The sequence below is a fragment of the Malaclemys terrapin genome, chromosome 13 (assembly GCF_027887155.1).
Source record: "Malaclemys terrapin pileata isolate rMalTer1 chromosome 13, rMalTer1.hap1, whole genome shotgun sequence".
In the NCBI taxonomy this organism is placed as follows: domain Eukaryota; kingdom Metazoa; phylum Chordata; order Testudines; family Emydidae; genus Malaclemys; species Malaclemys terrapin.
In genome coordinates, this window is record NC_071517.1 from 15,253,589 (window position 1) to 15,277,956 (window position 24,368).

The 24,368-nt window shown below is 55.1% G+C and overlaps 1 protein-coding gene across 4 annotated transcripts in view; it reads left to right on the forward strand.

The window, feature by feature from the left end:
• Positions 1–24,368, forward strand: part of ITGB4 (integrin subunit beta 4) — a 55,908-nt gene that overhangs the window by 13,774 nt on the left and 17,766 nt on the right. For all 4 annotated transcript variants that reach the window (XM_054047154.1, XM_054047151.1, XM_054047153.1 and 1 more), the window contains exons 2-24: positions 1,228–1,322; positions 2,612–2,694; positions 4,016–4,117; positions 5,555–5,759; positions 6,261–6,357; positions 7,565–7,736; positions 8,485–8,748; positions 9,974–10,063; positions 10,243–10,365; positions 14,699–14,866; positions 15,590–15,666; positions 15,914–16,125; positions 17,106–17,209; positions 17,653–17,751; positions 18,835–18,964; positions 19,149–19,271; positions 20,206–20,312; positions 21,037–21,070; positions 21,785–21,973; positions 22,644–22,747; positions 23,123–23,181; positions 24,003–24,026; positions 24,218–24,366. In XM_054047154.1, the coding sequence (XP_053903129.1) occupies positions 1,228–1,322; positions 2,612–2,694; positions 4,016–4,117; positions 5,555–5,759; positions 6,261–6,357; positions 7,565–7,736; positions 8,485–8,748; positions 9,974–10,063; positions 10,243–10,365; positions 14,699–14,866; positions 15,590–15,666; positions 15,914–16,125; positions 17,106–17,209; positions 17,653–17,751; positions 18,835–18,964; positions 19,149–19,271; positions 20,206–20,312; positions 21,037–21,070; positions 21,785–21,973; positions 22,644–22,747; positions 23,123–23,181; positions 24,003–24,026; positions 24,218–24,366 (2,810 nt within the window). The remainder of the gene's footprint in view (positions 1–1,227; positions 1,323–2,611; positions 2,695–4,015; positions 4,118–5,554; positions 5,760–6,260; positions 6,358–7,564; positions 7,737–8,484; positions 8,749–9,973; positions 10,064–10,242; positions 10,366–14,698; positions 14,867–15,589; positions 15,667–15,913; positions 16,126–17,105; positions 17,210–17,652; positions 17,752–18,834; positions 18,965–19,148; positions 19,272–20,205; positions 20,313–21,036; positions 21,071–21,784; positions 21,974–22,643; positions 22,748–23,122; positions 23,182–24,002; positions 24,027–24,217; positions 24,367–24,368) is intronic.

Below are 24,368 nucleotides of genomic sequence, written 5' to 3' on the forward strand. Positions count from 1 at the left end.
TCAATAGCCTGTCACGGGGCCAAACATCTGGGTTCACTGTGGAAGTCTGGCACTTGCCAGGGTGGTTGGTGCCATTCTGGAAATTTAGTACAATAGAAAATAGCCAAAAGGAGGAATTCGGTATCTTGTTTTTCCTTCTCCATATTTCATTAGACCACTGGGCCCTGATCCCAGGAAAAGAAGGTATTTGCTCTGGCTGTGAGTCATGCAGGCTGACTGGCACTGGGCTCTGATTAGCCATGGCCTTACCCTATTGTTGGTCCCCAGGCTACAGAGGGATGGTGGAGACAGTCAGTGCTAGTGGGTTCTCCTCCTTAGTTGGGGCTGGAAGGCAGAGAACTATAAGTGTTTGTAGCTCTGCTGAGAAGGGTGCGGAAGAACCAGCGGTTACTGGAGCCTTTAAAACACCTAGCGACTCCTGAGAAAGGAGGATCTCGGTGAAGGGAGGAGTGGGCAGCTAAGAGAGGGGAAGGGAGATTGCTTGGGTCCGCTCCTGAGCAGAGACTGAGAATAGCTCTGCCAGAGCCAGGCAAGCCTTGTGCATGCCTCCCCATGCAGCTCTGCCAGTGCACTTGGATCCCAAGCCCACAGCCCCCATCTGTTTGTCCTGCCACTCTGCTGATGTACCTCACACCACACGTGCAGCACTCCCTGATATTACAGGGCTGGGCATTTTCCTAGTGACCAGACCTCACTGCTGCTAGGCATCGTTCTCGGGCCCCTTCTGGGCCCCAGTCCCAGAGCACAGCATGTTCCTGGATATGAGCGAGCCTGCCAGAGAAAGGTGACCCAATAAAATCTGTGCTGAACAGGGCAGTGGCTGCTGCCAGCATGAGGGCACTACACATAGGGATGCGTTGGGATATTCAACCCCTTTGCACAGATCACTGGCGCTTTAAAGCTGAAACACCTGTTTGGGAAACTAAAGACCTTGCTTCATTCTCCTGTCCTCCAGTATCCCATGGGTTAATTCCAGTATAAAATCCCCCCCCCCCCCCCCCACATACACACACACACGTCTGTGTGGTGGGAGGGTGTTCCTCCTTGTGGGGGCTCTGCCAATCACCCCATGCTGCGAACCTATCTGGAGGTAGAGACCTCTGCAGCCCCACGGCTGCTCGGCTGTGATTGCTCGTGTGTTGGATGCATTGCATGGGTTATCCCCAATATAAAACTCCACACACACCCCAGGGGAGGTTGTAACATTGTTGGCTGGTGCATTTCCAGGAGGAAGAGGATGGATGTGCTGCTCCAAAGGACGTGGGCCGGGCTGCTCCTGTTGGTCATGGTCTGTGATGTATGCCTGTGCCAGAAAACCAGAAGTAAGTTCAGCTCTTCTGTGTCTCTCTCCTATTTGGTTACACTGCTGAAGTCCTTGGCTCTGGGAGGTCTGGGGCACGGGCCTCTCCAGCTGCCTTCTCCTGGCCTGCTAAGCCAGCCACCTTGTATCTGCTCCTATTCCAAAAGTTCCTAAAATGCAGAGCTTGTGGGTAGCACCTAGGTGTCCTGTCTGCTAGGCCCTGGTGCTATCCAAGACAATAATTCTCCTAGTTCTTTTGTGTGCACTTGCTCCATAGCTCGCTTCCGTTGTTCTCTGACCTACTCAGGGCTGCCCAGAGGGAGGGGCAAGTGGGGCAATTTTAGGGTTACCATATTTCAGCAAGCAAAAAAGAGGACGGGAGGAGCCCCGCCCCTGCCCCTCCCACTTCCCGCCCCCCCCAGAACCCCCAACCCTCCCCCCGTTCCTTGTCCCCTGACTGCCCCCTCCTGGGACCCCTGCCCCTAACTGCCCTCCAGAACCCCACCCCTAAGCCTCCCTGTTCCTTGTCCCCTAACTGCCCCCTCCTAAGACCCCCCCAACTGTCCCCCAGGACCCTACCCCCTACCTGTACCCTGGCTGCCCAAAACTTTCTCCACCCCCTCCCAAAAGCCCCCCCCCCGTTTCTTGACTGCCCCCTCCAGAACCTCCCTGCCCCCGGTCCCCCTTACCCTGCTGCTCAGAACAGGGTGTTGGGCTCTGTGCAAGCCGAGCCGGACACGTGGCTGCGCTCCCCAGCACAACAAAACCCGGTCCCTGGCCCTGCACAGTGCTGCCGGACCGGGTTGCAGGAGAGGCCAACTCAGAATGCAGGGCGGCTCCGGCTCCTCTACAGCTGCTCAGGAATCCAGCCCGGGATTTTTCTGCAGCCCTCCCAGCCGCTCGCTCTGCTGTGCCGGGGGAGGGGGAAATCCCGGACATTGTGAGTGCTTTACAAATTCCCCCCGGACGCTATTTTTAGCGCGAAAAGGAGGACATGTCCGGGTAAATCCGGACGAATGGTAACCCTATTTTCCCCAGGCCCCCACGAGAATATAGTATTCTAAAGTATTGCAACTTTTTTTTTATGGAAGGGGCCCCCGAAATTGCTTTGCCCCAGGCCCCCTGAATCCTCTGGGCGGCCTTGGACATACACGCTGTCTCTGGTTTTGAGCCAGCTCCCACTAAGTCTGCGATAAAACTCCTATTGACTAGGAGCAGGCCCAGCCCCTCTGTTCGTGGCTCGCCCCCTTCTTGCTTTCCAAGGTCGGGCTGGCTTCTTCCGCTCTTGATGCGTTCGCTCTTGCCTCCTAGTTAATCGCTGCGTGGCCTCCAGAGCAAGAAGCTGCACAGAGTGTATCCGAGTGAGCAAGGACTGCTCCTACTGCACGGACGAGGTGAGCGCCTCCCCTCCCAGGACCTTGTCACGCACAGTGTGATCACGTGGCCTTTACCAGAGAGAGGCCCCCCATCAGCATTCAAGAGAGGGAACCTGGGTTTAGATCCAGCTTTGACGATTGAGCCCTCTCCTTCTAATAGGATGGATCCCGGCTTTGGCAACGTGGCTCCAGGCTGTCTCTGTCTGTCACTCAGACAGTTTCGGGGTATTCCAAGGTTTTGGCTCAGGCCCATGTCTCTCTTGACCTGCCGCCGCCTCAGTGCAACCCTCTGCTCAGACTCCCGGAGAGCCTCCCTGCTAGGGGAGCTGTATAAGAGGCTCCTTTAGATTCTGCTTCCTCAAGAAATGGGTCCAAAGGGAAATGGGCCTGGCGGCAGTATAACCCAGGGAGGGGGTCAGTTTGTGGTGGGCTCAGAGCAGGGATCTCTGGCTGCTCAGGGATAGACACCAACCCCCAACTCTGGAATGAGAGCGAGGGATGGGCATTTGGGTCCTGTGAGAGGAGGGGTTGGGCCATGACCAGACAAAACAATTGCCCCACTGCCTTCTGGTCCCCCGGCTCTCCAGTCCAATGGCACAAGTTACCACGGTGCAGATCTGCCCAGACGTGAGCTGGATAGCCCAGTGGCAAGAGAGCAAAAGCATTTCTTGCAGAGCTGCCGTGGCAGGTAGCAGGACCCCGGCCGCAGCAAGGTGGGGCGGAGGGGGGCGCACAGAGTAGACCACACGAGAGGTGCTGGCTCTGTGTGTGGGAGAGAAAGGAAGGTGTGTGGGAGAGAGAGGAGGGACTCAAGTGAACCAAGAATGCAGGAAATGAGGACAGGTGAGGAACTTGTAAGAGGGCTTTGTTGTAATTTCAGATAAGCCTGATCCTTGGCTCAGTAGAGGGGGAGAGGGAGCAGAGAGGCAATGGGATGTAAAACACAGGCGGGTGAAGCACAGAGACCGCTAGCATAGACCACAATGTGGGAGAGGTGGAAGAATGAACAGGTGGGGGACTCCCTCTTTTCTAGCTAAGATGACGTTTCAGTATCTGTTTTATGCTCTCCAGGGGGGTCAGTGTTTGCAGGGAGAGAGGGCTGACTGGCTGAACACCCTGGTCTTCATGAACGGGACGGGAGCTGGGGCCTGCGACAGAAAGGTGTCTAAGGGGCAGTCTCTCATGAAACTGAAACGCCTGCCCAGGCGAGCCTTTTCCACTCTTGCCCGCTCCCAGCCTAAAGGAGGAGGGGTCGGCTGCCTGACCCCCGAAATGCTTCCCGTCCGCATGGTGCTCTATTTATTTCCTAACTCTGGTTTTTCCTCTCCTGTGGTCACAGACCTTCAAAGAATCCCGATGTGACCTGAGAGAGAACCTGGTGAGCTATGGCTGCAGCGGGGCCAGCATTGTGTACGTGAGAGGAGAGATGCTGGTGCAGCAGGTGAGCAAAGAGCACCTGAACCCTGGAGATAATCCACCAATGTTCTGCTTCTCATTTCCTTGACAAGCCTTTCGCTTGATTGCCTTCGGACAGCTCTTCAAGGGGCATCAGCGTGTCCCGAACCTCACCTTCTAGTTGTTACAATCTGCTGAGAGAACCCCCTCCAGATTCCTAAATACTTCTTTGCAATTCCACACGGCTAGGCGAATATAAATCCCAGCAGCTATTGTTTACATAAGGCCTACTCAAAAACAGGCTACGCCCTTTGCTAGCTGATTAACATACCCCACTCTCAAAGCCCTCCTGGTGAAACGGATGCATGAGCAAAAAGAGCCGCGCGTGTCAAGCTCTGTTAGAAATGCAGGAGCGGGTGATGCAGCTCGACGGGCTAACTCTGGCGTGGGTAATGGGATAACACAACCTTTCACCTCTAGGGCGCCAGTCGGAATTTAGCCAAGGTTGACCGCTGAGTGGTCAAGACATGGGGGAGAGGCAGGGAAATGTTGGGAAAATGTCCTGGATCTTTTTCCGCCCTATTGGAAACAATGATGTCAACATTTGACCCCTGTGGCCCAGCTCCAGTTGACAGCTATTGATGGGAATGATTGGATTGATTGATGCCTGTTTGGCAGCCTATCCGAAATGAGTTTGGGATCACAGCACAGTTCCTTGTGGAAAGGGGTACCGGCCACACCCACCCCACCACAAAGTGCACCAAGGCCTCGTCGGCATGGAGAATTTGGGGCAACCTCTCCCTTCTGTTGCTCTCATACAGTGTAGCTCCTTCAGCCCTAATGTAGACCAGCTGCTGGCGCCTAGGGTGACCAGACACCAAGTATGAAAAATTGGGATGGGGGTGGGGGGTAATAGGAGCCTATATAAGAAAAAGACCCAAAAATCGGGACTGTCCCTATAAAATCGGGACATCTGGTCACCCTACTGGCGCCCTAGCATGGTCCTCTCACCCTGCCCAATCAACATGGCCTCTCTGGGGCTTCCCCTTGCCAACGCTGGTGCAGCTGGAGTGGGGTGGGCAATGGAAGGACCATCCTTCGTGCTGACAGGGCAGCAGAATAAACTATTCTCAAAGCTCCCAGTCCTCAGGTAGGTTAGACATGTCCGGGCACAGTCAGCGAGGGCCTGTCCTTAGAAATCACACGGATAAGAAGCAATCCCCCTCAGTTAGCACAAAAATAAACAGACATCTCCAGCTGGGGGGTTAACCCAGACTCACCTGGGTGCAGGGGTTTCCCACTGGCGTCAGTCCCGCCATGTGTCCCCAGCAGCCCTTCCCCTGAGCACATGCAAGGGGAAGGAGAATGAAAGTTAACCCCTTGTTCCCCACACACCAGCTATTACCCCTGCTTCCCATCGCAAGCACCAGGGTGAATCTCCTCTGCTGCTCCGCTAACTGTTTCCTGTTCTCTCCTCTGGCAGAATTTTAGCATCGACACATCTCTGAAGAAAACCCAGGTGTCCCCACAGCGGATGTCCATGCGGCTGAGAGCTGGGGAAGAGGCCAGCTTCAACATGGACGTCTTCCAGCCCCTCGAGAGCCCTGTGGATCTCTACATCCTTATGGACTTCTCCTACTCCATGTCTGACGACTTGAACAACCTCAAAGAGATGGGCCAGAAGCTAGGTGAGGCTGGAGCAAGGCATGCTAGGGGAGGAAGAGAAGCCAGATCCCCCTACTGGCAGCATGGGCAGAGAATCTCCATCCAGGGCAGGGAAGAGTAACACAACTGGCAGAGGGGCTGTGTGCATCTGGCCACCAGGTGTTTGTCGTTGGCCCTCGGTGCTTAGTGACGCACCTGGCTCTTTCTGGCCTGGGGTCCTCTCCCCACCTGGAGTGTTCCTTCTGGCCCTCGCTGCACTACAGGGCCCAGCATGGGTCCTCTTTTCTAGTCTTGTACTAAGAAAAGCTGAGAGCTGGTGTCTTCTGTGTGGTGCCCAATGACCCAGATGCTCTGTTCTCCTCATCCCATAAGTCCTTGCACTAGTGAGGAGCCTTACCTGAGGCGTGGCATTCAGAACAGCTCCATGTGAAGGTGATGGGAAAAGGGCTCTGGTCTCAGCTGCGACCCTGCCAGTGCGTCCCAGCTCACTGCTCTCTCTCCCTCCCTCCCTCCCTCCCTGCCAGCGGGATTCCTGCAAGACTTGACCTCCAATTACACCATCGGATTTGGCAAGTTTGTGGACAAAGTCTCGGCTCCACAAACAGACATGAGACCTGAGAAGTAAGTGAAGCTGAGAGGCCCCAATGGACAGGCTTCGATGAGATTGGTCAGGGAACGCTAGTCTGTCTCCTCATTGGCTCCCCCGCTCCGCAGTCTCCAGTGCTCAAACCCCCGTCCCGGTTTCTTCTCTTTAATAACTGCAAACCTCTCCTTTCCTGCCTTCCTGCCCTCCACGCCAGTGTCTCCCAAACACCATGGCTAATGCCATCTCCTGCCCGCAGGGCCGGCTCCAGCATTTCTGCCGCCCCAAGCCCCCCCCCCCCCCCCCCCCCCCCCAAAAAAAAAAAAAAAGCCGCGATTGGCGGTGGCAGTTCAGTGGCAGGTCCTCCCCTCGTAGAGGGTGTGAGGGACCTGCCGCCCCCGAATTGCCGCAGGTGCCGCCCCTCTTCCTTGGCTGCCCCAAGCACCTGCTTGTTAAGCTGGTGCCTGGAGCCGGCCCTGCCTGCCCGCCCTCCGCGCCGGTGTCTCCCAAACACCACGGCTAATGCCATCTCCTGCCCGCCCTCTGTGCCGGTGTCTCCCAAACACCAGGGCTAATGCCATCTGCTGCCTGTCCTGCCACAAGCCCACATCGGCCCCACTCCTTGGTTCCCATCCTTGGTTTCCTCTTTCCTACAACAATAAATTCAAGCTGCACATTCTCTTGTAGAGTTTAAGGCCAGAAGGGAACAGATGATCTAGTGTGGCCTTCTGTACATCACTAAACACCATCCAGTCACTTCCATGCTAAGCCAACAACCAGAATTAGACCAAAGTATTACCACCCTCAGGAGACTAGATGACTGGGTGCCTTCAGAGCCCTACGTGATCTTGCTCCCACTCACGTCTCTGCTCTCACTGCCAGTGCTCCTCCCAGTCATCTCACCTCACTGCTCCGCATGTCACTTTTTGGACCTCTCAGCTTCATGCCTTTGTGCTGCCCCGCCAACTGGAAAAGGGACTCTTCGTTCTGGGACCACCTTTCTCTCCTGCTTCTAATCTTTCTTTCTGCACCAATTCCTCCAGGGATCTCCTCTATCTTCTCACCAGTGATCCTCATGCAGGGCCCTTCCTTGCACACCCTCTTGTCCCATGCCATGCCGTGGGTTGCAGGGGCAGTACCTTGCTCTGTGCCAGACACGTTTATGGCACCATATGTGGTAATCCCTTGATGACTCCAGTAGCCAAGCCCCATTTGAAAGCCCTTGTTTTCCCTTTTCTCCATCAGGCTGCGAGAGCCCTGGAGGGACGCCGACTCGCCCTTCTCCTTCAAGAACGTCATCCGCCTGACCAGCAACATCCATCATTTCAGCCAGGAGCTGATGAAAGAGCGCATCTCCGGCAACCTGGACGCCCCGGAGGGGGGCTTTGATGCCATCCTGCAGACGGCTGTTTGCAAGGTGAGCGTGGAGGGGGCTGGCTCCTTTAGATGGTTTGTGTGTTGTTTGGGAGAGAGACAGCAGGTGGGATAGGTGACTAGCAATGTGGCTAACCCGAGCCCAGAACTAAGGGCCATACCTGGTGGGAGCTACTGCTTTCCCAGGATGGCCAGTCCGCTGCACCTGCTGCTGTTGCTGAGACGGCAGCTTGTCTCATCTTCCTAGAGTAAACCCCACTGAGAAGGTGCCTCCAGTCTGCGGTGCTCCCCTTGGGTCCCCTCACCCTCTGAGCTGTTCCCTTGTTCCTAGGGTTGTGTGGATCTGCTCCCCAGAGGCCAGCATGTCGTGGCAGCAGGTTTTCTGGCTGGGGAAACGGATATTTCCCTTATCAGCAGGCTAGCGCCCTGCCAGATATATCCAGGAAACAGCCTGCTTCTCCGCTGCAGCTGGACCTACCTGGACCACCCCAGAGGCTCGGTGGGAGATGTGCACTGGGGGAGCAGGGAAGGGGGTTAACCCTTTCATCTCTGCCGTTTTTGAATTCCCTGGGCTGTGTGGCAGTTGGACGTGTGCACTCGCGGCGAAGGCGGGGATTATGAACAGAGTCAGGTACCCAGAGACCCCTGGACTTTCAGTGAGGAGTCGGGTGCCATGCTCTGAAAAGCCTTGCCTGCCACCGCTAGTGCGCTCGCTGGAGACTAGCCCTGTGCATTGTGTTTGATGGGCAAGTGAATGAAATGCCCCTCACCCTCCTTCCCTCTGGCCCTAGGAGAAAATCGGCTGGCGGACCGACAGCACTCACCTGCTGGTGTTCTCCACCGAGTCCGCCTTCCACTATGAAGCTGACGGCACCAACGTCCTGTCAGGGATCCTGCCAAGGAATGATGAGCAGTGTCACCTGAACCGAGCGGGCACCTACACCTACGACACCAAGCAGGACTACCCCTCCGTGCCCACCCTGGTGCGCCTGCTGGGCCAGCACAACATCATCCCGATCTTCGCCGTCACCAACCACTCCTACAGCTACTACGAGGTGAAAGGGGTGGGTGGGCAGACGGTTGAGTGGGAGGCGCAGGGAGTTAAGGCAATGGTCATGGGTAGGATTTGCCAACTTTCTACTCGCACAAAACCGAACACCCTTGCCTTGCTCTGCCCCTCCTCCGAGATCCCACCCATGCCACTCCCCTTCTCCGAGCCCCCCCCCACTCACTCCATCCCCCCTCCCTCTGTTGCTCGCTCTCCCCACCCACACTCACTCGCTCATTTTCACTGGGCTGGCTCCGGGGGCTGGGGTGTGGGAGGGGGTGAGGGCTCCGGGTGGTGGTGTGGGCTCCAGGGTGGGGCCAGAAATGAGAAGTTCAGAGTGCGGGAGGGGGCTCCAGGTTGAGGCAGTGGGTTGGGATGCAAGGGGGGCTCCGGCTGGGGGTGCAGGCTCTGATGTGAGGCTGGAGATGAGGTATTTTGGATGCAGGAGGGGGATAAGGGCTGGGGCTGAGGGGTTTGGAGGGCGGGAGGGGGCTCGGAGGAGGGAGTGAGAGCTCCGGCTGGGGGTGGGGGCACTGGGGTGGGGCTGGGGATGAGGGGTTTGAGGTGCAGGAGGGTGCTCCGAGCTGGGATCGAGGGGTTTGGATGGCGGATGGTGGTGTGGGGCCCAGGCACTGCAATGGAAAGTCCCACAGAAAAGCCTACACTAAAGTGGGGAAGGGTTGGGGTGCAGAAAGGAAGAGGTCCTTCTCGCTTCTGGGTATTGATTAGGCCACCCTCCAAATCCACCTCCCTCTGGACTGAGCGGGCTTGTCCCATTGGGTTTGTCATGCTGATGAATGCGGGTGGAGTGGGCTGGAATTCAGAACTACAAGATCCCACGTGCCACCTGTCCTGTGCATAGAAAAATGATGTTTTGAAGATGCCCCCAACCATTCCCCACTGTGCTGCTTCACCGTCGTTGTGTTTGGAGTGATGCTCGCTCTGAATCTGGAGGTGAAATGGGGGAAGCCGCTGCTTTTTATTAAGAAGTGACTTAAACTACCTGAGCAAGATGGGGCCAGGGATGTCTCGCTTTAGGCAGGCTTCAGAGAAACGCCACGCACCAGCTGTCCACTCCAGCACAAACTCCCATTGGCTGTTCGTAGCCTGAAGGCGGGGCTCTGCTACCTTTGCTGCTGGTTTATGGCAATGAACCCTTGCAGGGGTGTCTCCGGAACCCCAATATTCCTGCGAGGGTTTGTGGCTTAGCTTCCTCTCCCTTTGTTTCTCAGAAGCTGCATAAGTATTTCCCCATCTCGGAAATCGGGGTGCTGCAGGAAGACTCCTCCAATATCGTGGAGCTGATTCGCATGGCTTTCGAGGTAAGAGATGACCTCTGGGGTGTTGGTCTAGCTCCCAAAATCAAGCCACTGGGCAGCTGGGTAGGGGGAGCATTCTGCCGAGGAAAGAGCAGTGGGGCAGGTGAGAAGGGGTGGCGTGGATGGGTTATGCGCTGAAGATAAGTGCTGTTGGGATCTACCTTTTTGTTCTTCCATCCCAGCGTATCCGTTCCAAGATGGACATCCGGGCTGACTCAGTCCCTAAGTCCATGAAGACAGAATTTACCTCCTTGAAATATAAAAAGACAGAGTCTGGGTCGTTCCATGTCACCCGAGGGGAAGTGGTAAGTCCTACGCTGAGCTTCAATCCGTCTGTAACGGTTCTTTGGGTGCCCAGGGTTGTGAGTCACCTTGTTACCTCCCTACCTCCAGCGTGAGAGAGACTTGCTTGTGCTGCACTGGGTGTCAGCTCCCTGACACCACCAGCTGTTAGCCACCCAAGCAATCTTCTCTGGGCTATGCCAACCAAACTTTGCCTTGCGGGTTACCAGTAGATGCATCCCACTCCGAGTCCCTTTGAGGCGTTCTCCTGTTACGTCCAGCCCCTGACACTGAATGCTCACAGAAATGACCAGGTTTGCTGTCCCCAAGAGAACACTACACACACCTTGACTGGTTCTACACAAGACCAGCTCCTATAGGACATCAGAGCACTGAGATATATTTATAGTGAAAACAATCTGAAGTTTATTATCAAAGATTAAGATTGAAGAGACAGTGAGTTAAGGATAATGGAAACAGGATGGTTATGTGTAAAACAAAGTAGAGCGCTCTTCCTAGAGCCATATGCGGCTCCTTGTATAGGCACCGACTCTGGGGCTGGAACTAGAGGCGTCAACTTTCCAATGTGCCAGGGGGGGTGCTCACTACTCAACTTCTGGCTCTGCCACAGGCCCTGCCCCCACTCCACCCTTTCCCACTTCCTCCCCTGAACCTGCCTGAGCCTCCTGCATGCCACGAAACAGCTGATCGGGAGGGGTAGGGAGGGCTGCCGGTGGGTGGGAGATCCTGGGAGCGGGTGGGGAGGGGAGCTGATGGGGGGCTGCTGACTTATTACTTGGCTCTTTGGCAATGTATATTGGTAAATTCTGGCTCCTTCTCAGGCTCAGGTTGGCCACCCCTGTCCTAGAGTCTAAACATAACAGAGTGAGCTTCTGTTTAAAGATGCTGATCTCACCCAAAACAATCTTCCAGCATCTCCAACCAACTGGCTGGGATCCCCCTTTCATGAATGCAGAAAGCACTGTCCTTTAAAGGATAAAGAGGCTTCCTTTTGCCTTCTCCTTATATCCCCTCCTCCTCCCGCAAATTCATTTTGTCCCCAAAATTGGGATGACCCCTCCTGGTGTGTTAACCTCACATCTGTATGCTGACTTTGTCTGCAACTGGGGCACGTCCATTGTGTTTGCTTACAATGCTTAATTTACACGTCAACCAAGGCAGACGAGTCGATATACATCCTGTGTCTGGCAGAAACTTGTTTGTCAACCCTGCCCTGATTCAGACTTTATGAACATATGTCCGTGGTACAGTACATACATACATAACTTTTAAAATTCCATCAATACGTACACATCACAACAATTATGAGGATCACTATGACATAGGGTTGCCAACTTTGTAATATTTAAAAACCTGACACTCGAGCAGGAGTGCCGGAACCTCTCCTTCCCCGCCCCTTTCCCCGCAAGGACCTGCCCCTGCCCTGCCCCTGTCCACCAGGCCTCACCCCTGCCCTACCCCTTCCCCTGAGGACCCGCTCCTGCTCTGCCCCTTCCCCTGAGCCCCCACCCCCATTCGCTCCTCTTTCCCCCTCTCCCTCACTCCCTGTAAGGGTCAGGAGGGACTTGACTGGGAGCTGCAGCTGCCTGATGCAGGTGGGAGGCGGCCCTGGCTGAGTAGGGACTGGCGCGGGTGATGACTCTGCGCCTCTCCCACATGCAGTAACCAGACTTTGGGTGTCCAGTCAGTAGATCTGACCAGACACCATCAGGTCCCCTTTCCAATTGGACTTTAAGGTCCAAAACCGGACACCTAGCCACCCTACTATGACATAAGCCTTTATTAGAGACCTCATGTGACATCATTTATGGATAAATACCATGAAAGCGGGGTGCTAATGGTTGGGAGTTTGTCAGACCTTGTCAAGGCTGCTTCCCCACTCTGAACTTTAGGGTACAAATGTGGGGGCCTGCATGAAACTTCTAAGCTTAACTACCAGTTTAGATCTGGTCCACTGCCACCACTCCCAATGTGCTAATTCCCTTCCCTGGGTAGCCTTGAGAGAGACTTCACCAATTCCCTGGTGAATACAGATCCAAACCCCTTGGATCTTAAAACAAGGAGAAATTAACCATCCCCCCTCCTTTCTCCCACCAACTCCTGGTGGATCAAGATCCAACCCCCTTGGATCTAAAAACAAGGAAAAATCAATCAGGTTCTTAAAAAGAAGGCTTTTAATGAAAGAAAAAGGTAAAAATCATCTCTGTAAAATCAGGATGGGAAATAACTTTACAGGGAAATCAAACTTAAAGAGCCCAGAGGACCCCCCTCTAGCCTTAGGTTCAAAGTTACAGCAAACAGAGGTAAACACCCTAGTAAAAGGTACTTTTACAAGTTGAGAAAGCAAAGATAAAAACTAACATGCCTTGCCTGGCTGTTTACTTACAAGTTTGAAATATGAGAGACTTGTTCAGAAAGATTTGGAGAGCCTGGATTGATGTCTGGTCCCTCTTAGTCCCAGGAACGAACAACCCCAAACAAAGAGCACAAACAAAAACCTTCCCCGCACCAAGATTTGAAAGTATCATGTCCCCTTATTGGTCCTTTGGGTCAGGTGTCCGCCAGGTTACCTGAGCTTCTTAACGCTTTACAGGTAAAAGGATTTTGGAGTCTCTGGCCAGGAGTGATTTTTATAGTACTGTACACAGGAGGGCTGTTACCCTTCCCTTTATAGTTATGACAGGCCTGTTAGGAGTTGCTGTTACACAATAGTGAACCTGTTGCCAGTTGGCACTGAGTGGCTCTTAAGGTCACACCTCTTCCCTTACTGGCTGATCTGCAGGTGTCGGGTCATAACCCTCTTGCTTGAACAGGACATCTGCCATAATATTTTCTCTTCCCTTAATCTGCACAGTTTCCATGCCATGTTCTTGGAGCGTGGTGTAGCAGTTTGGAATTAGTACTTTGGGTTCGATGCAGCCACACCAGTGGATATCGATCTGTCAGGACCTAAACCTTCTGTTAACAGACAGGGCCTTACCGGTTTGACATCCCATACAATGGGATAACATTCTTTTTCCATGACACAATAATTCTGTTCAGCGGGTGTCAGTTTTTTACTTCAGAAAGCGACAGGAGCTTTTTGTTACGTCCCCCCCGGTTTGCGTCACCGCTGCACCCAAACCAGAGTCCGATGCATCAGTGCATAGTTCAAACATTTTGTCAAAATTTGGACTGGGCAGAACAGGCTTTTCTGACAGGATTTTCTTTACCTCATCAAAACCTTTTGTCCCCACCCTGTTTTATTTGGTTTTGGCTTTTGCACAAGTCTGTGACTGCAGACACAATGTCACTGAAACATGCACGAATCGGCGGTAATAGTTAACCAACGCTGTAAAGACTGGACTTGTTTTTCAGTCTGGGCCATAGGCCAGATGAAAACAGCTTTCACTTTCAGGGGATCAGGAGAAATGTGGCCACCTCCCAACCAGTGTCCTAAATAAGGAACTTCAGCACCTTCTGTTTTACATTTTGACACCTGTATAGTAAGACCTGCATCTCTGAGTTTTGTTAGCACAGTGCCCAAGTGGTTTCAATGATCTGACCAAGAACTGCTAAACAGTGCAATGTCGTCAGTATAAACTTGGGCAAAGTCTTGTAGCTCGTTTAACACTTGATTAACGAGCCTCTGAAAGGTGGTTCCTGCATTCATGTGCACCCCAAGAGCCCTCATGCCATCCGTCTTGGAGACTTAGCTGGCCTGCATCATCATGGTATCTGAGCACCTCAGTCTTCAGTGTATCCATGCTCACAACACCCCTGTGAGGTAGGGCAGTGCTGTTATCCCCATTTTAGAGAAGGAGGACTGAGGCACACAGACTAAGTGATTTGCCTAGGGTCATGCAGGGAGTCTCTCTCAATGCAGGGAAATGCATCCAGGTCTCCTGAGTCTCAGGCTAGCGTCCTTCCTGTCTTGTGTAGGTTAGCAGCAATTTTGGCATGTGCACGTTCCTGGTGTTACCAGAGTAACAGCTGGACTTAAGCTCCTTGGAGCATGGACAGTCTTGTGGTGTGTTTGTACAGCACCTAGCACAATGGGGTCCCTCGTTTATTATTGCGGCTTCTAGGTGCTGCTGCAATACAGATGAATAATAGCGGAAGGTACTTTGCAGGCCGAGCCTCTACAGCCAGGGCAAGATAGTTCCCCACCATTCATTTATTATCCTGGAAAGGAGATAGGTATTTTAAAAAAAAAAAAGCTGTCTCTATCCTTTCCTTTACAATGTTTCCAGCTTCTCACCTCCAGGCCGCCAGTTCAAATCCACCAGAGCAGCGGCTGGATCTAGAAGGGGCGTTTGGCCGCTGGCAGCTAACAAACAGGTCTCTTCCATTCAGGGCAGCTTCAAGGTTCGCGTGAAAGCTCATGAGTATGTGGGCGGGGAGCACGTCTGCAACCTCCCCAAGAAAGAGCAGCAGGGCATAATCCACGTGAAACCCTCCTCTTTGAGTGACAGCCTGAAAATCGACGCCTCCGTCATCTGTGATGTCTGCCCCTGCGAACAGGTATGGCGGCTGCACTCCCACCGTCTTTGCTTCCGGGGGAAATCCTGGGATGTTTTCTGCCCTGATACAGATCTGGGATTGTAATGAATTGGCTAGTGTGTGTGAGCACCACTGCCCTCTACTAGATGGGATCCTCACTGCTCAACTGTGTGTCATATGCCCCTTGCAGCTACCAGCTAACGGAGATTCTCCTTTAGCTCAGGTAGCCATGGTTTGTGCTTTTAGAGCAGGAAATCTGTCCTTGCTGCTGCCATGAAGGCACAAGTGGCTGGGGTGAGCAGGGTAGTATCAACTGCAAAGAGCTTGGTGGCCGTGGATTTGTTTCACCGTTGGGGATCTGGGGGTGGAATGGAGTTTACAGGTGTGTCTGCTCGGGGTGCTGTGGGCAGCGTCTCTAGGCATTTTGAGGGAGGCTTCCCAAGTGAAGTGAGTTTATTGTTCCCTGCGTCCTGTGGAACAGATTCCTAATCTGGCCAAGGAGACATTTTGCTACAGCCCCGTGCACAGAGCCAGGGATACAGTACCTGCTAAAAAGAGCTCCCCTCACATTCTGCTGAAGATCTGTCCACCCCCCATCCGCCCTCTCTTCATGTGCCTTCAGGGGGCCATCAGCAGAGGGTCCTAGAGACCCTAGAGCCTGCTAGTCTGTCTTCTAGGGACATGTGACTGGGTCTGAGTCTCTGGAGGAGGGTCAGTAACGTCCCGTCTCTTTCTCATTTACAGCAAAAGATGGTTAGAGCGGCCATGTGCAGTTCCAACGGGGACTTAGTCTGTGGGCAGTGCGTCTGCTACCCGGGCTGGTAAGGATCCTGTCCAGCGCTGCTCCGTAGGGGACCCAGTCCTGGAAACCTCCTCCTCTGGGCTTCAGTTATCAGTGGAGGTCAAAAGATCTTGGCTTAGGCTTTCTCACCCTGTATGTGACGGCTGCTCTCTCTGTGGATGTGAATCTCCCCACTGGGTCCCGTGCCAGGGATCTGTCCCCTGATGGGCCCTGTGGTGCCTCTGGCTTCTAAGGCCTCTCATTGTGTGTCTGTCTGTCTCTGCCAGGCGAGGGGACATGTGTGACTGTTCCACAGCCTCTTCCAGTGACAACCAGGCCTGCATCCGCCCTGGAGACTCAGAGCCCTGCTCGGGGCGGGGCGAGTGCCTCTGTGGAAAATGCCAGTGCTATTCTGAGGACCTGACCCAGCGCTACGAGGGTGACTTCTGCCAGTTTGACAACTTACAGTGCCCGCGCACCTCCGGCTTCCTCTGCAATGGTGAGTGGGGGCCGAGAGGCTGGCAGCTGCTAGCTGGCCTCGGGGGGCTCCTGCAGCTCTTTCCCATGGGGCGCTGCCCAGACAGCGGCGGGTGCAGCCTGGTTTTGGTAGCGAAGCAGGCGCAGAGCTTTGCCATTCACACCCCTCAAGAGGTGAGCTTCAACGCCAGCTGTGCAAACGCCCCACAATGCAGGGGTTAGATCCGGAGTGTTGGGTCAGGACCCATCTCTGCAAAGAGCTTTTCAGAACAGTAACTTCCTAGAATGGCTGCGAAAGCTTGTCCACCGGCTCGCGTGACCGAGACAGCCCTTGAGAGTTAGAGCTCAATACAAATACTAAATACAACACAGAGCCTGGCTTTCAGCCTGCGCCTGTAACAAATCTTCCTGCTCATAGAGAGGCTGGGGAGAGAACCCAGGACATGAGGCTCTGAATAGAGAGGTCTCTGCCCCTTGAGCTACAGGAGATTTCCTTTAGCTGGTGCTAGTAGTAGTAGTAGATCCTTTTATGCACTAAGAACCAGCCACTAGAGAGAGACATGGCCCCCCACACCTCCTGAGCCAGAAGGCCACACTGCAAAGCACAAGGAAGGGAGTGCGCTTTGCTCACCTTAGAGTTGCTTTGGCCCCAGGGCCACAGTGAAGGATCGGTGCAGCTCAGGTCTGATTAGAACCCTGGATCCTGGCCCACCCCTCATTGAAGTGAATGGAAAGATGCCCGTTGATCTGAATGAAACTGGGTCATGCCCCTGGTCTGTAATCAGTATCATCAGTTGCTTCTTCGCACCACGCTTGCGACTATCCCTTCTCCTCTCCCCCGGGGACAAAGCCCAGCCATCTGAGATACAGTGAGGGAATCCTCTAGGGAGCAGCTGGGATGCCTCATTGGACTGTTGAAGGCAGGAATATCCTCAGGGGATCAGGAGCTAGAGATGCCGCCCAATTCAGCACTCACCTGTAGCATCCGCTCTTTCTCTGCAGATCGTGGTCGCTGCTACATGGGTCAGTGTGCATGTGAAAGTGGCTGGGGGGGGCCTGGCTGTGAATGCCCCACAAGCAATGACACCTGCGTCGACAGCAAAGGGGTAGGTTACGGAGTGCAGGATTGTGCCATGCAGGGGCGGGGGAGGGCAAATTAGGTGGAGGCTGGGTCTGACTTTCCTGCTACCCTGGATCCAAAGGATTCGGGGTTAGAGAGAGATCTGGATCCAATTAAGCTGGGGCGCTGGATGGCCTGAGAGAAGCAATGCTCTCCCTAGCCCAGTGCTATCCCATAAGTGGGGGAGTTTCTTCCTGACCCAGCTGATTATCAGCTCCTGCCCTGATGCATGAGGATCCGATGGACTGTATCATTTATATCCCAGCTGTTGTCATTGTGGGTAAGTGATGGGGATGAGTGGGTCGGGGAGAGGTTGACAGGGCAACACTGAAGGAGAGCTGCTGCTCTAGGACCTCTGTTACCAGCAGCACTAAGTGAGGGCTTATCGGTAGTGTCAGAGGCTGATCCTGGCCCCCTCTACTCCTGCAGGGGATCTGCAATGGCCGTGGGAAATGTGAATGCGGCAGGTGCATCTGCGAGAAGCCTTCTCGGTTCACTGACCTCACCTGTGAAATCAGCTACTCCCTGGTAAGGCTCCCAGTTCGATGTCAGAGACCAGTACTCCTAATCTATCCCCTCTCTGCTCAAAGCCTGGCTCCTGAGTCTCTGGGGGAACATGGGGCTCTTGAGAGGGCTGGCGGGGAAACCCCAAACAAGGCCAGGAGCACATACAGGCCAGAAGCAATCTCCTGGGGACGGTCCTGCTCTCTCCTCAGGCTCGTTAGAATGGTTTCCATCCTGGGACAGCAAGGCTAGTGTAGCTGCTGAATGGCTACAGGAGGCTCTTAGCCAGGTCTGTTTAGCTCACAGATGCTATTAAACTGATAAATACAACCGTATACCAAGATATGCATTTACAGGAAGGGAGCAGGCCTAGTGGTTAGAGCATACATCTGGGATTTAGCTCCTGGCTTCTATTTCTGACTCTGAGACACTTAACTTCCCTGTGCCTCGGTTTCCCCAACTTTAAAACGAGGAATATACTTCGCTACTTCTCAGGGGTGTGGGAGACTCAGGTTGTTAATGTCTGTGAAAGCTCTCTGAGATCCTCGGATGAGAGCTGCTACCTCAGGGCAGAATATCAGTGTAGATTATTTTACTGAGATGGGGCTGATTCAAAATCCCAGATCTAAGTATCTCCTACATTTGGGAAAGTTTGGCTCTGGATCAAAACTTTGTGACCCGGGGCCTGTCTCTGTTGATACACTGCGTGCATTGTGTGCGTACGTGCATGTGTTTGAATCTGGAGTTTTGGTTTTGCCCACTATAGAAATTAGGAGCCAGCTGCCAAAATCTAGATCTGGATTCCAAATTCCACCTCCAGGCCCGAAAGGAAAAGCATCCAGGATTGTTTGGGATTTCAGTTTGAGTTTGTAAAGGGATTTGAACTGAGCTGGGTTCCCACTCACCTTCTGCTGCAGAGTCGCTCTTTGTGTGTCACCGCCACACACTTTCACGCTAGTCCCCCCCGGTCTGATGTCCCTGCTCCACCCCCGCCCTTACTCTGACGATGAGGGCGCATGAATTGTCTCCAACGCTCATCCTTCAGAGTCCGACATTGTCCCTCTCTCTGTCCCCCTCACCATCTGATGTCATGTCTCTGGTGCACAGGGCGTGCTGGGGATTTGCGAAGACATTCGAAGCTGCGTCCAGTGTCAGGCCTGGGGGACCGGGGAGAAGAAGGGGCAGAAATGCAAGGACTGCTCTTTCAAGATCCAGATGGTGGATGAACTGCAAAAAGGTACTGAGCCCTCAGCCTGCGGGTGTCAAAGGTCTGTGTGTATCTCACGTGGCTTCCCCGAGCCCGGACCGTGTGTGTTTGCATGCGAGCAGCGCCTAGTACAATGGGGCCCAATCCCAACGGGAGCCTCTGGGTGCTACCTCCCATGACAACAGTCGCACACACACCCCCTCTCTCTCTCTAGAGAAGGAGGTGAACGAGTACTGCTCGTTCCAGGACGAGGAGGACGACTGCACGTACCGCTACACCCTGGACGGGGATCCCGGCACACTGCACAACAACACCATCCTGATGCAGAAGAAGAAAGGTGAGCGGGGCCTGGTGGGGGGAGGAGGCGTGGGTAGGGCTCAGAGCTAGCAGGGCCTTGTGCCTGCGCCAACCGCTGATCACAGCTCGACCTCTCTCTCTCTGCCCCTTGCGGGCGTCAGGGCTGCAAACCCTGAGTCTGAGCTCCCCTCGGTGGCCATTCTAGAGGCCACTTCTCTCCTAATGAAGAGTATGAACTTGGGGCTAGTGAAAGGTAGCATCCTGGGGGGTTCGAGCCCGCCCCATCCACAGCACAGGCCCAGCATGGGCAGGGGAAGATGCAAGCTACGGGGCCTCCTCACGGCCAAGAGCATGGCTCAGTCTCCAACTCACGTCTCCAAGGACACCTGTAAACCCTGGCTTGCCTGCCCCGCAAATGGTAGCACACCCCAGAGCAATAAGCTGAAATATCGAGGGACCCCCGGCTGAGCCCCCAGCCGCTTCCGGCTCGTGGCTTGTCTTTGCGCCTGTCCGTAGCACCCTGAGCGCATCGGTGGGGTTGTACAAATAATGCTAAGTGATCTGGCCAGGCCGTGGTCACTCGGCCAAGGCTGCCAGCAGAGGGGCCTGGTAGTGCCCATGGGGATGGTTACCACTGTCCCCTGGGAACTGGACTGAGATTCCCCCCAGTTCATCCCACACAGGCCACCCAACAGCCATCAGCTGGGAGCATTTTTCAGTCATTCCTGAAAAACTGGCTACGTGCTAGGGAAGTGAATGAAGAGCCGGCAGCCCCCTCTCCTTGCCTGGCGCTTGTGGGTGAGCACCTGGGATGTTACTGGACCTAGGGTTGGCTGCACCCTCCCAAGAAGAATCCCCTCTCCCATTCCCCTCTCCCTTTCTCTGGCTCGGCTTCCCTCTCCCCCTCCCCCACCCCAGACATGCTGGGCTCCGGCTGCCCCCGTTAACCGCTAGTTTATTGCTGCTGGTTGCAGAGTGCCCACCAGGAAGCTTCCTGTGGCTCATCCCCCTGCTCATTTTCCTGATGTTACTCCTGGGGTTGCTGCTGCTGCTGTGCTGGAAGTACTGCGCTTGCTGCAAGGTGAGATCCGGGTCCCGCCGGGCAGGGCTGCATGCCGAGCCCCGGGGCAGGTGTGGCAGACACGGGAGTTATCCAAGGCGGAAGACTGAAATCCTACCTATGGGAAAGCAGCCGCTCAGACCCATCTCTCGGAAGACGCTTTACAAAAGGCCCCACTGCGTCCTTGTGGATCCAGCCGGGAAGCCAAAGGGTTTGAATGTAATGTAGTCTGGGGAGAAAGGGGGCCAGTTCCCATTGGAACTCAGGGGAGTTGTGCCCGTGGCTTCAGTAGGAAGTAGACTGGAGCCGGCCTGTGCCAAACGGTCCTGGCACATCCGTGGCTGTGTCCCCCTTAGGGTAAACACACTGGCCCACAAGGGACAGCAGTTGGTCTGTGGTTTAGCAGGCAGACGTCTAGGCTTTCCGAACGTGGTTCGCCCTGCACTGCTGAGGAGTTTGCAGCCATCTCCCTTAGTGCTGTCGTGTGCACAGGCCAGGATGGCGTGGGGGCAAACGGAGATAGGGGGCGGCAAAGGGACCTGGCCTCAGCATTCCCAGGGGAACGATGACATGGGGTTGGCAGTTCTTGCCATCCCACATGGAGACCCCACAAGTTGTATCCAGGCCCGCCCCTCCAATGGATTCCTGTTGCTGATCTAACCCTCTCTGGCAGCACGGGAGGGAGCATTCGAGGAGCTCCTGGCCACAGAGGGACTCTCCATTTCTGTTTTTTTTTGTCTCCTAGGCTTGCCTGGCCCTGCTGCCCTGCTGTGCACGAGGTACCTTGTTCTGTGGGGAGGGGGACCACTTTGGGAGGGGGGTGCGCTTCCTGTACGGATAGGAAGGGAAGGGGCTGGGCGGAAGCAAGACCCCCAAGTGGGGTTAACCCTTCAGGAGCCTGAAAGGCTCAGCTGGGCAAAGGTTCTTAGTGGAGACCAGTGGCCTTGGTGGGAGACTGGACAAGCTGTGTGCTCTCTACGGGACAGAGCCGGGGCTGCTGCTAGAGCACGGCAGCTGAACAGGCACTGTTTATTCAGTGGACACGCAGGATGTCCTGCTGGCCTGATGCACCCTCGCTGCCCTTGGGTCCCCCATGAGCCATGCCAGCTCTGGGCAGATGCCGCTGGCATCCTGGGCTTGTAACTTGCAAAGAGCAAAGCACCGAACCTCAGGCAGCAGATGGATCGAGGGGCTCCTGGAAGGTCCTCCTGGGGGCAGTGATCTCGGGAGGGGTAAGTTCCACAGGGGCTAGGAAGAGGTTGCAGGCGCTGTAGAGAGGAGGGTTTAATGGGTCCCTTGCTGGCGTCTTGACAGAGAGGCCCTGGATGAGCTGGGCCATGGAGTCAGAGCTCCCCGGCAGGGCAGTGCGTTGGGGGAGCCTGCTTTGTGGTTTAAATGGAGGGGGTCTGTCAGTCCAGCACCGCGTGAGTGCAGGGCAGAGCCTGAGCCTTGGAGCCCTCTGAGCTTTAACCTGCTCCCCCCTCGCCCCGCAGGCCGCACTGTCGGGTTCAAAGAGGATCACTACATGCTGCGGCAGAGCCTCATGGCTTCGGACCACCTGGACACCCCCATGGTGCGCAGCGGCTCCCTGAAGGGCAGGGACACCGTCCGCTGGAAGATCAACAACAATGTCCACAAGCCGGGCTTCTCCTCCCACACCACCACAAACCCCAAGGAGCTGAGTGAGTGCTAATGCCGGGCGGGGGGGGGGGGGGGAAGAGTGTGTGTGTGCATGGCCTCCCACTGACGCCAGATGGGAAGAGGGTTTGGCTGCCTTGGGGTCTCCTCCTGGCCCTTCACAATCCCCAGGTCCCAGTTAGCTCCTTTTCCAGGACAGCACCCCTGCGAGGAGACTCCCCTTCCCATTCTCTTCTCCCGCCCCCAAGGAATAGATGCCTGCCCCACAAAGTGTATCCCCCTCTCTGTCGCAGTGACTGCGAGGGTCCCCCGGGCCCGCCACCGTGAGCATCCCCAGACGTTCCAGCCCAGAACAGCTATTCCAAGCAGATGCCCCATCTCTACATTCTGCCTGATTCAACTTTCCGCTCTCCCTGCTGCTGCTTTGGGAGTGGTGAGGGAAATGATCACTCTACTCCTCCATCCAGAGCGGCTGCTGAGACAGCTCCTCATGCAGCTGCCTTCCTTGGGCTCTGGCTGTGTCTTGCCCGGCACCTACTGGTTGCTGCAACTGATGGTCTGAGCACCACGTGAGCCGTCCGAGCCCTGGAAACTGGGCGCTGCTGGCTGGGGTGTGGGCCACCAAAGCCCTGGTGTTTCCTGACTCCCAGCTGTTCACGGGGTGGTTTCTCCGACTGACAGTGAGGGGGTCTGATCGGGGATTTCTCTCTCCAGTTCCTTACAGCATCTCGCTGAGACTGGCCCGGCTTTTCACCCAGAACCTCATGAAACCGGACAGCCGGGAATGTGAGCAGCTGCGCAAGGAGGTGGAGGAGAACGTAAGGGGCCAAACCGCGCTCTCTGGGCTTTGCCTTTTGGGGCGGAGGGAGCCAGGTACAGCCGGTGTGAGCTGTGGCTCTGTGCCTAGGGCCCAGGAAAGCAGGGGGCCGGTTGGGTGCAGCCAACAGGGCTGGGGAGCGGATGGAAACAGACATGGATTCTGAAGGGCTCGTCTTACTGAGGAGGTTCTCCCTGCCGAGGGCGGTACGGACGAGGGGGAGGCCCTGGGTTCTCTGGCTGGGGTGGTACAGAGAGGTGGGCAGGAGGGTGGGAGAGGGAGAGGGCTGAGCGGAGCCTGCTCGGTTTGCTGGCAGCATGGTGCCTGCTGTGCTGAGTCCCTGTGGGGCTGTAACAGACTCTCTTGCTCCTTACAGCTGAACGATGTTTACAAGCACATTTCCGGTGTCCACAAACTCCAGCAGACCAAGTTCAGGTGAGTGACCCAGGGACAGAGCGGATGTAGGGGTGCTGGGAAGAAAGGAGGGCATGGGGCACCCAGGGCTACAAACTCTGACCTAGAGGGGCACCTAAACTCTGCATGGGCAGTTTCTGAGGAGTAATCCTTCCCCGCAGCCCGGGTGCAGTGGTACCCCCAGTACCGTGATGTAAATGCCAGGGATTCACATGCTTGCCAGGGACCTCCCAGCGTGCCCCCAAAGGCACCACCATGGGCTCTCTGGGCTACTTCTGGCTCCGTATGTGGTACTAAAATGCTACAGATCTAATCACGTCTCGCTGAAGTCAGTGACAAAATTCCCATAGACTGCAGTGAGGACCAGGTTTTGGTCCTGTAAACGTGGTATCCTCCTCTCAGCTGGGAGAATCGTTCCCCAAGGTTAACGCTCTGTAAACCACATCCCTGGGCACGTCTGCTATGGTGTCTGGAAAATCTGGGTCATAGGGAGCAGCAGGACATGTAGGGACCAGTGATGGGGGTCAGCAGCTCTGGAGGACACAGCAGAGAGATGCCCTGCATGGCACTTGCTAGCCAGCGACTGAGGCTGCGTCCCACAATATGTGGGGCATTGCACAAGAGCAAGGAGAGAAACTGGAGTGACAGGGAAAAGTCAGAGGTGGGACTTGAACTCCTGCCTTCAGTGTTCCCACGAGGGTGCTCTGCTGCTGGGGCCAGCGGAGCAGCTCTCATAGCTCTAGCCTGTTATAGACAGACTCTGGATACTTAGAGACCTTCATGGTACCCCAAGTGGGATTTGGTGGGGTTATTCACTCTTGCTGGTCTGTTTTTTTCCCTAGGTTGCAGCCCAATGCTGGGAAAAGGTAGGTGGAGTGTTCAAATCTCTCTGTCTGTCCGTCTCTCCGTTCGTCTGTGCATAGCACATGTGTATTGGCTGATTGAAAACTTTGATGGCTGACTAGCGCTGTGAATGGCTGGTTGGCAGAGGCATCTGATTGACAGAACAGGGGCAAGTCATGAACTCCTTTCTCTCCTCCCCCTGACTGGGCTGCAGGCAGGACCACACGATTGTGGACACAGTGCTCACCGCTCCCCTTTCGGCCAAGACGGAGATCGTGAAAGTGACGGAGAAACACGTCTCTCAGGAGGCTTTCAATGAGCTGAAGGTGACGCCGGGTTACTATACCGTGACTTCTGACCAAGGT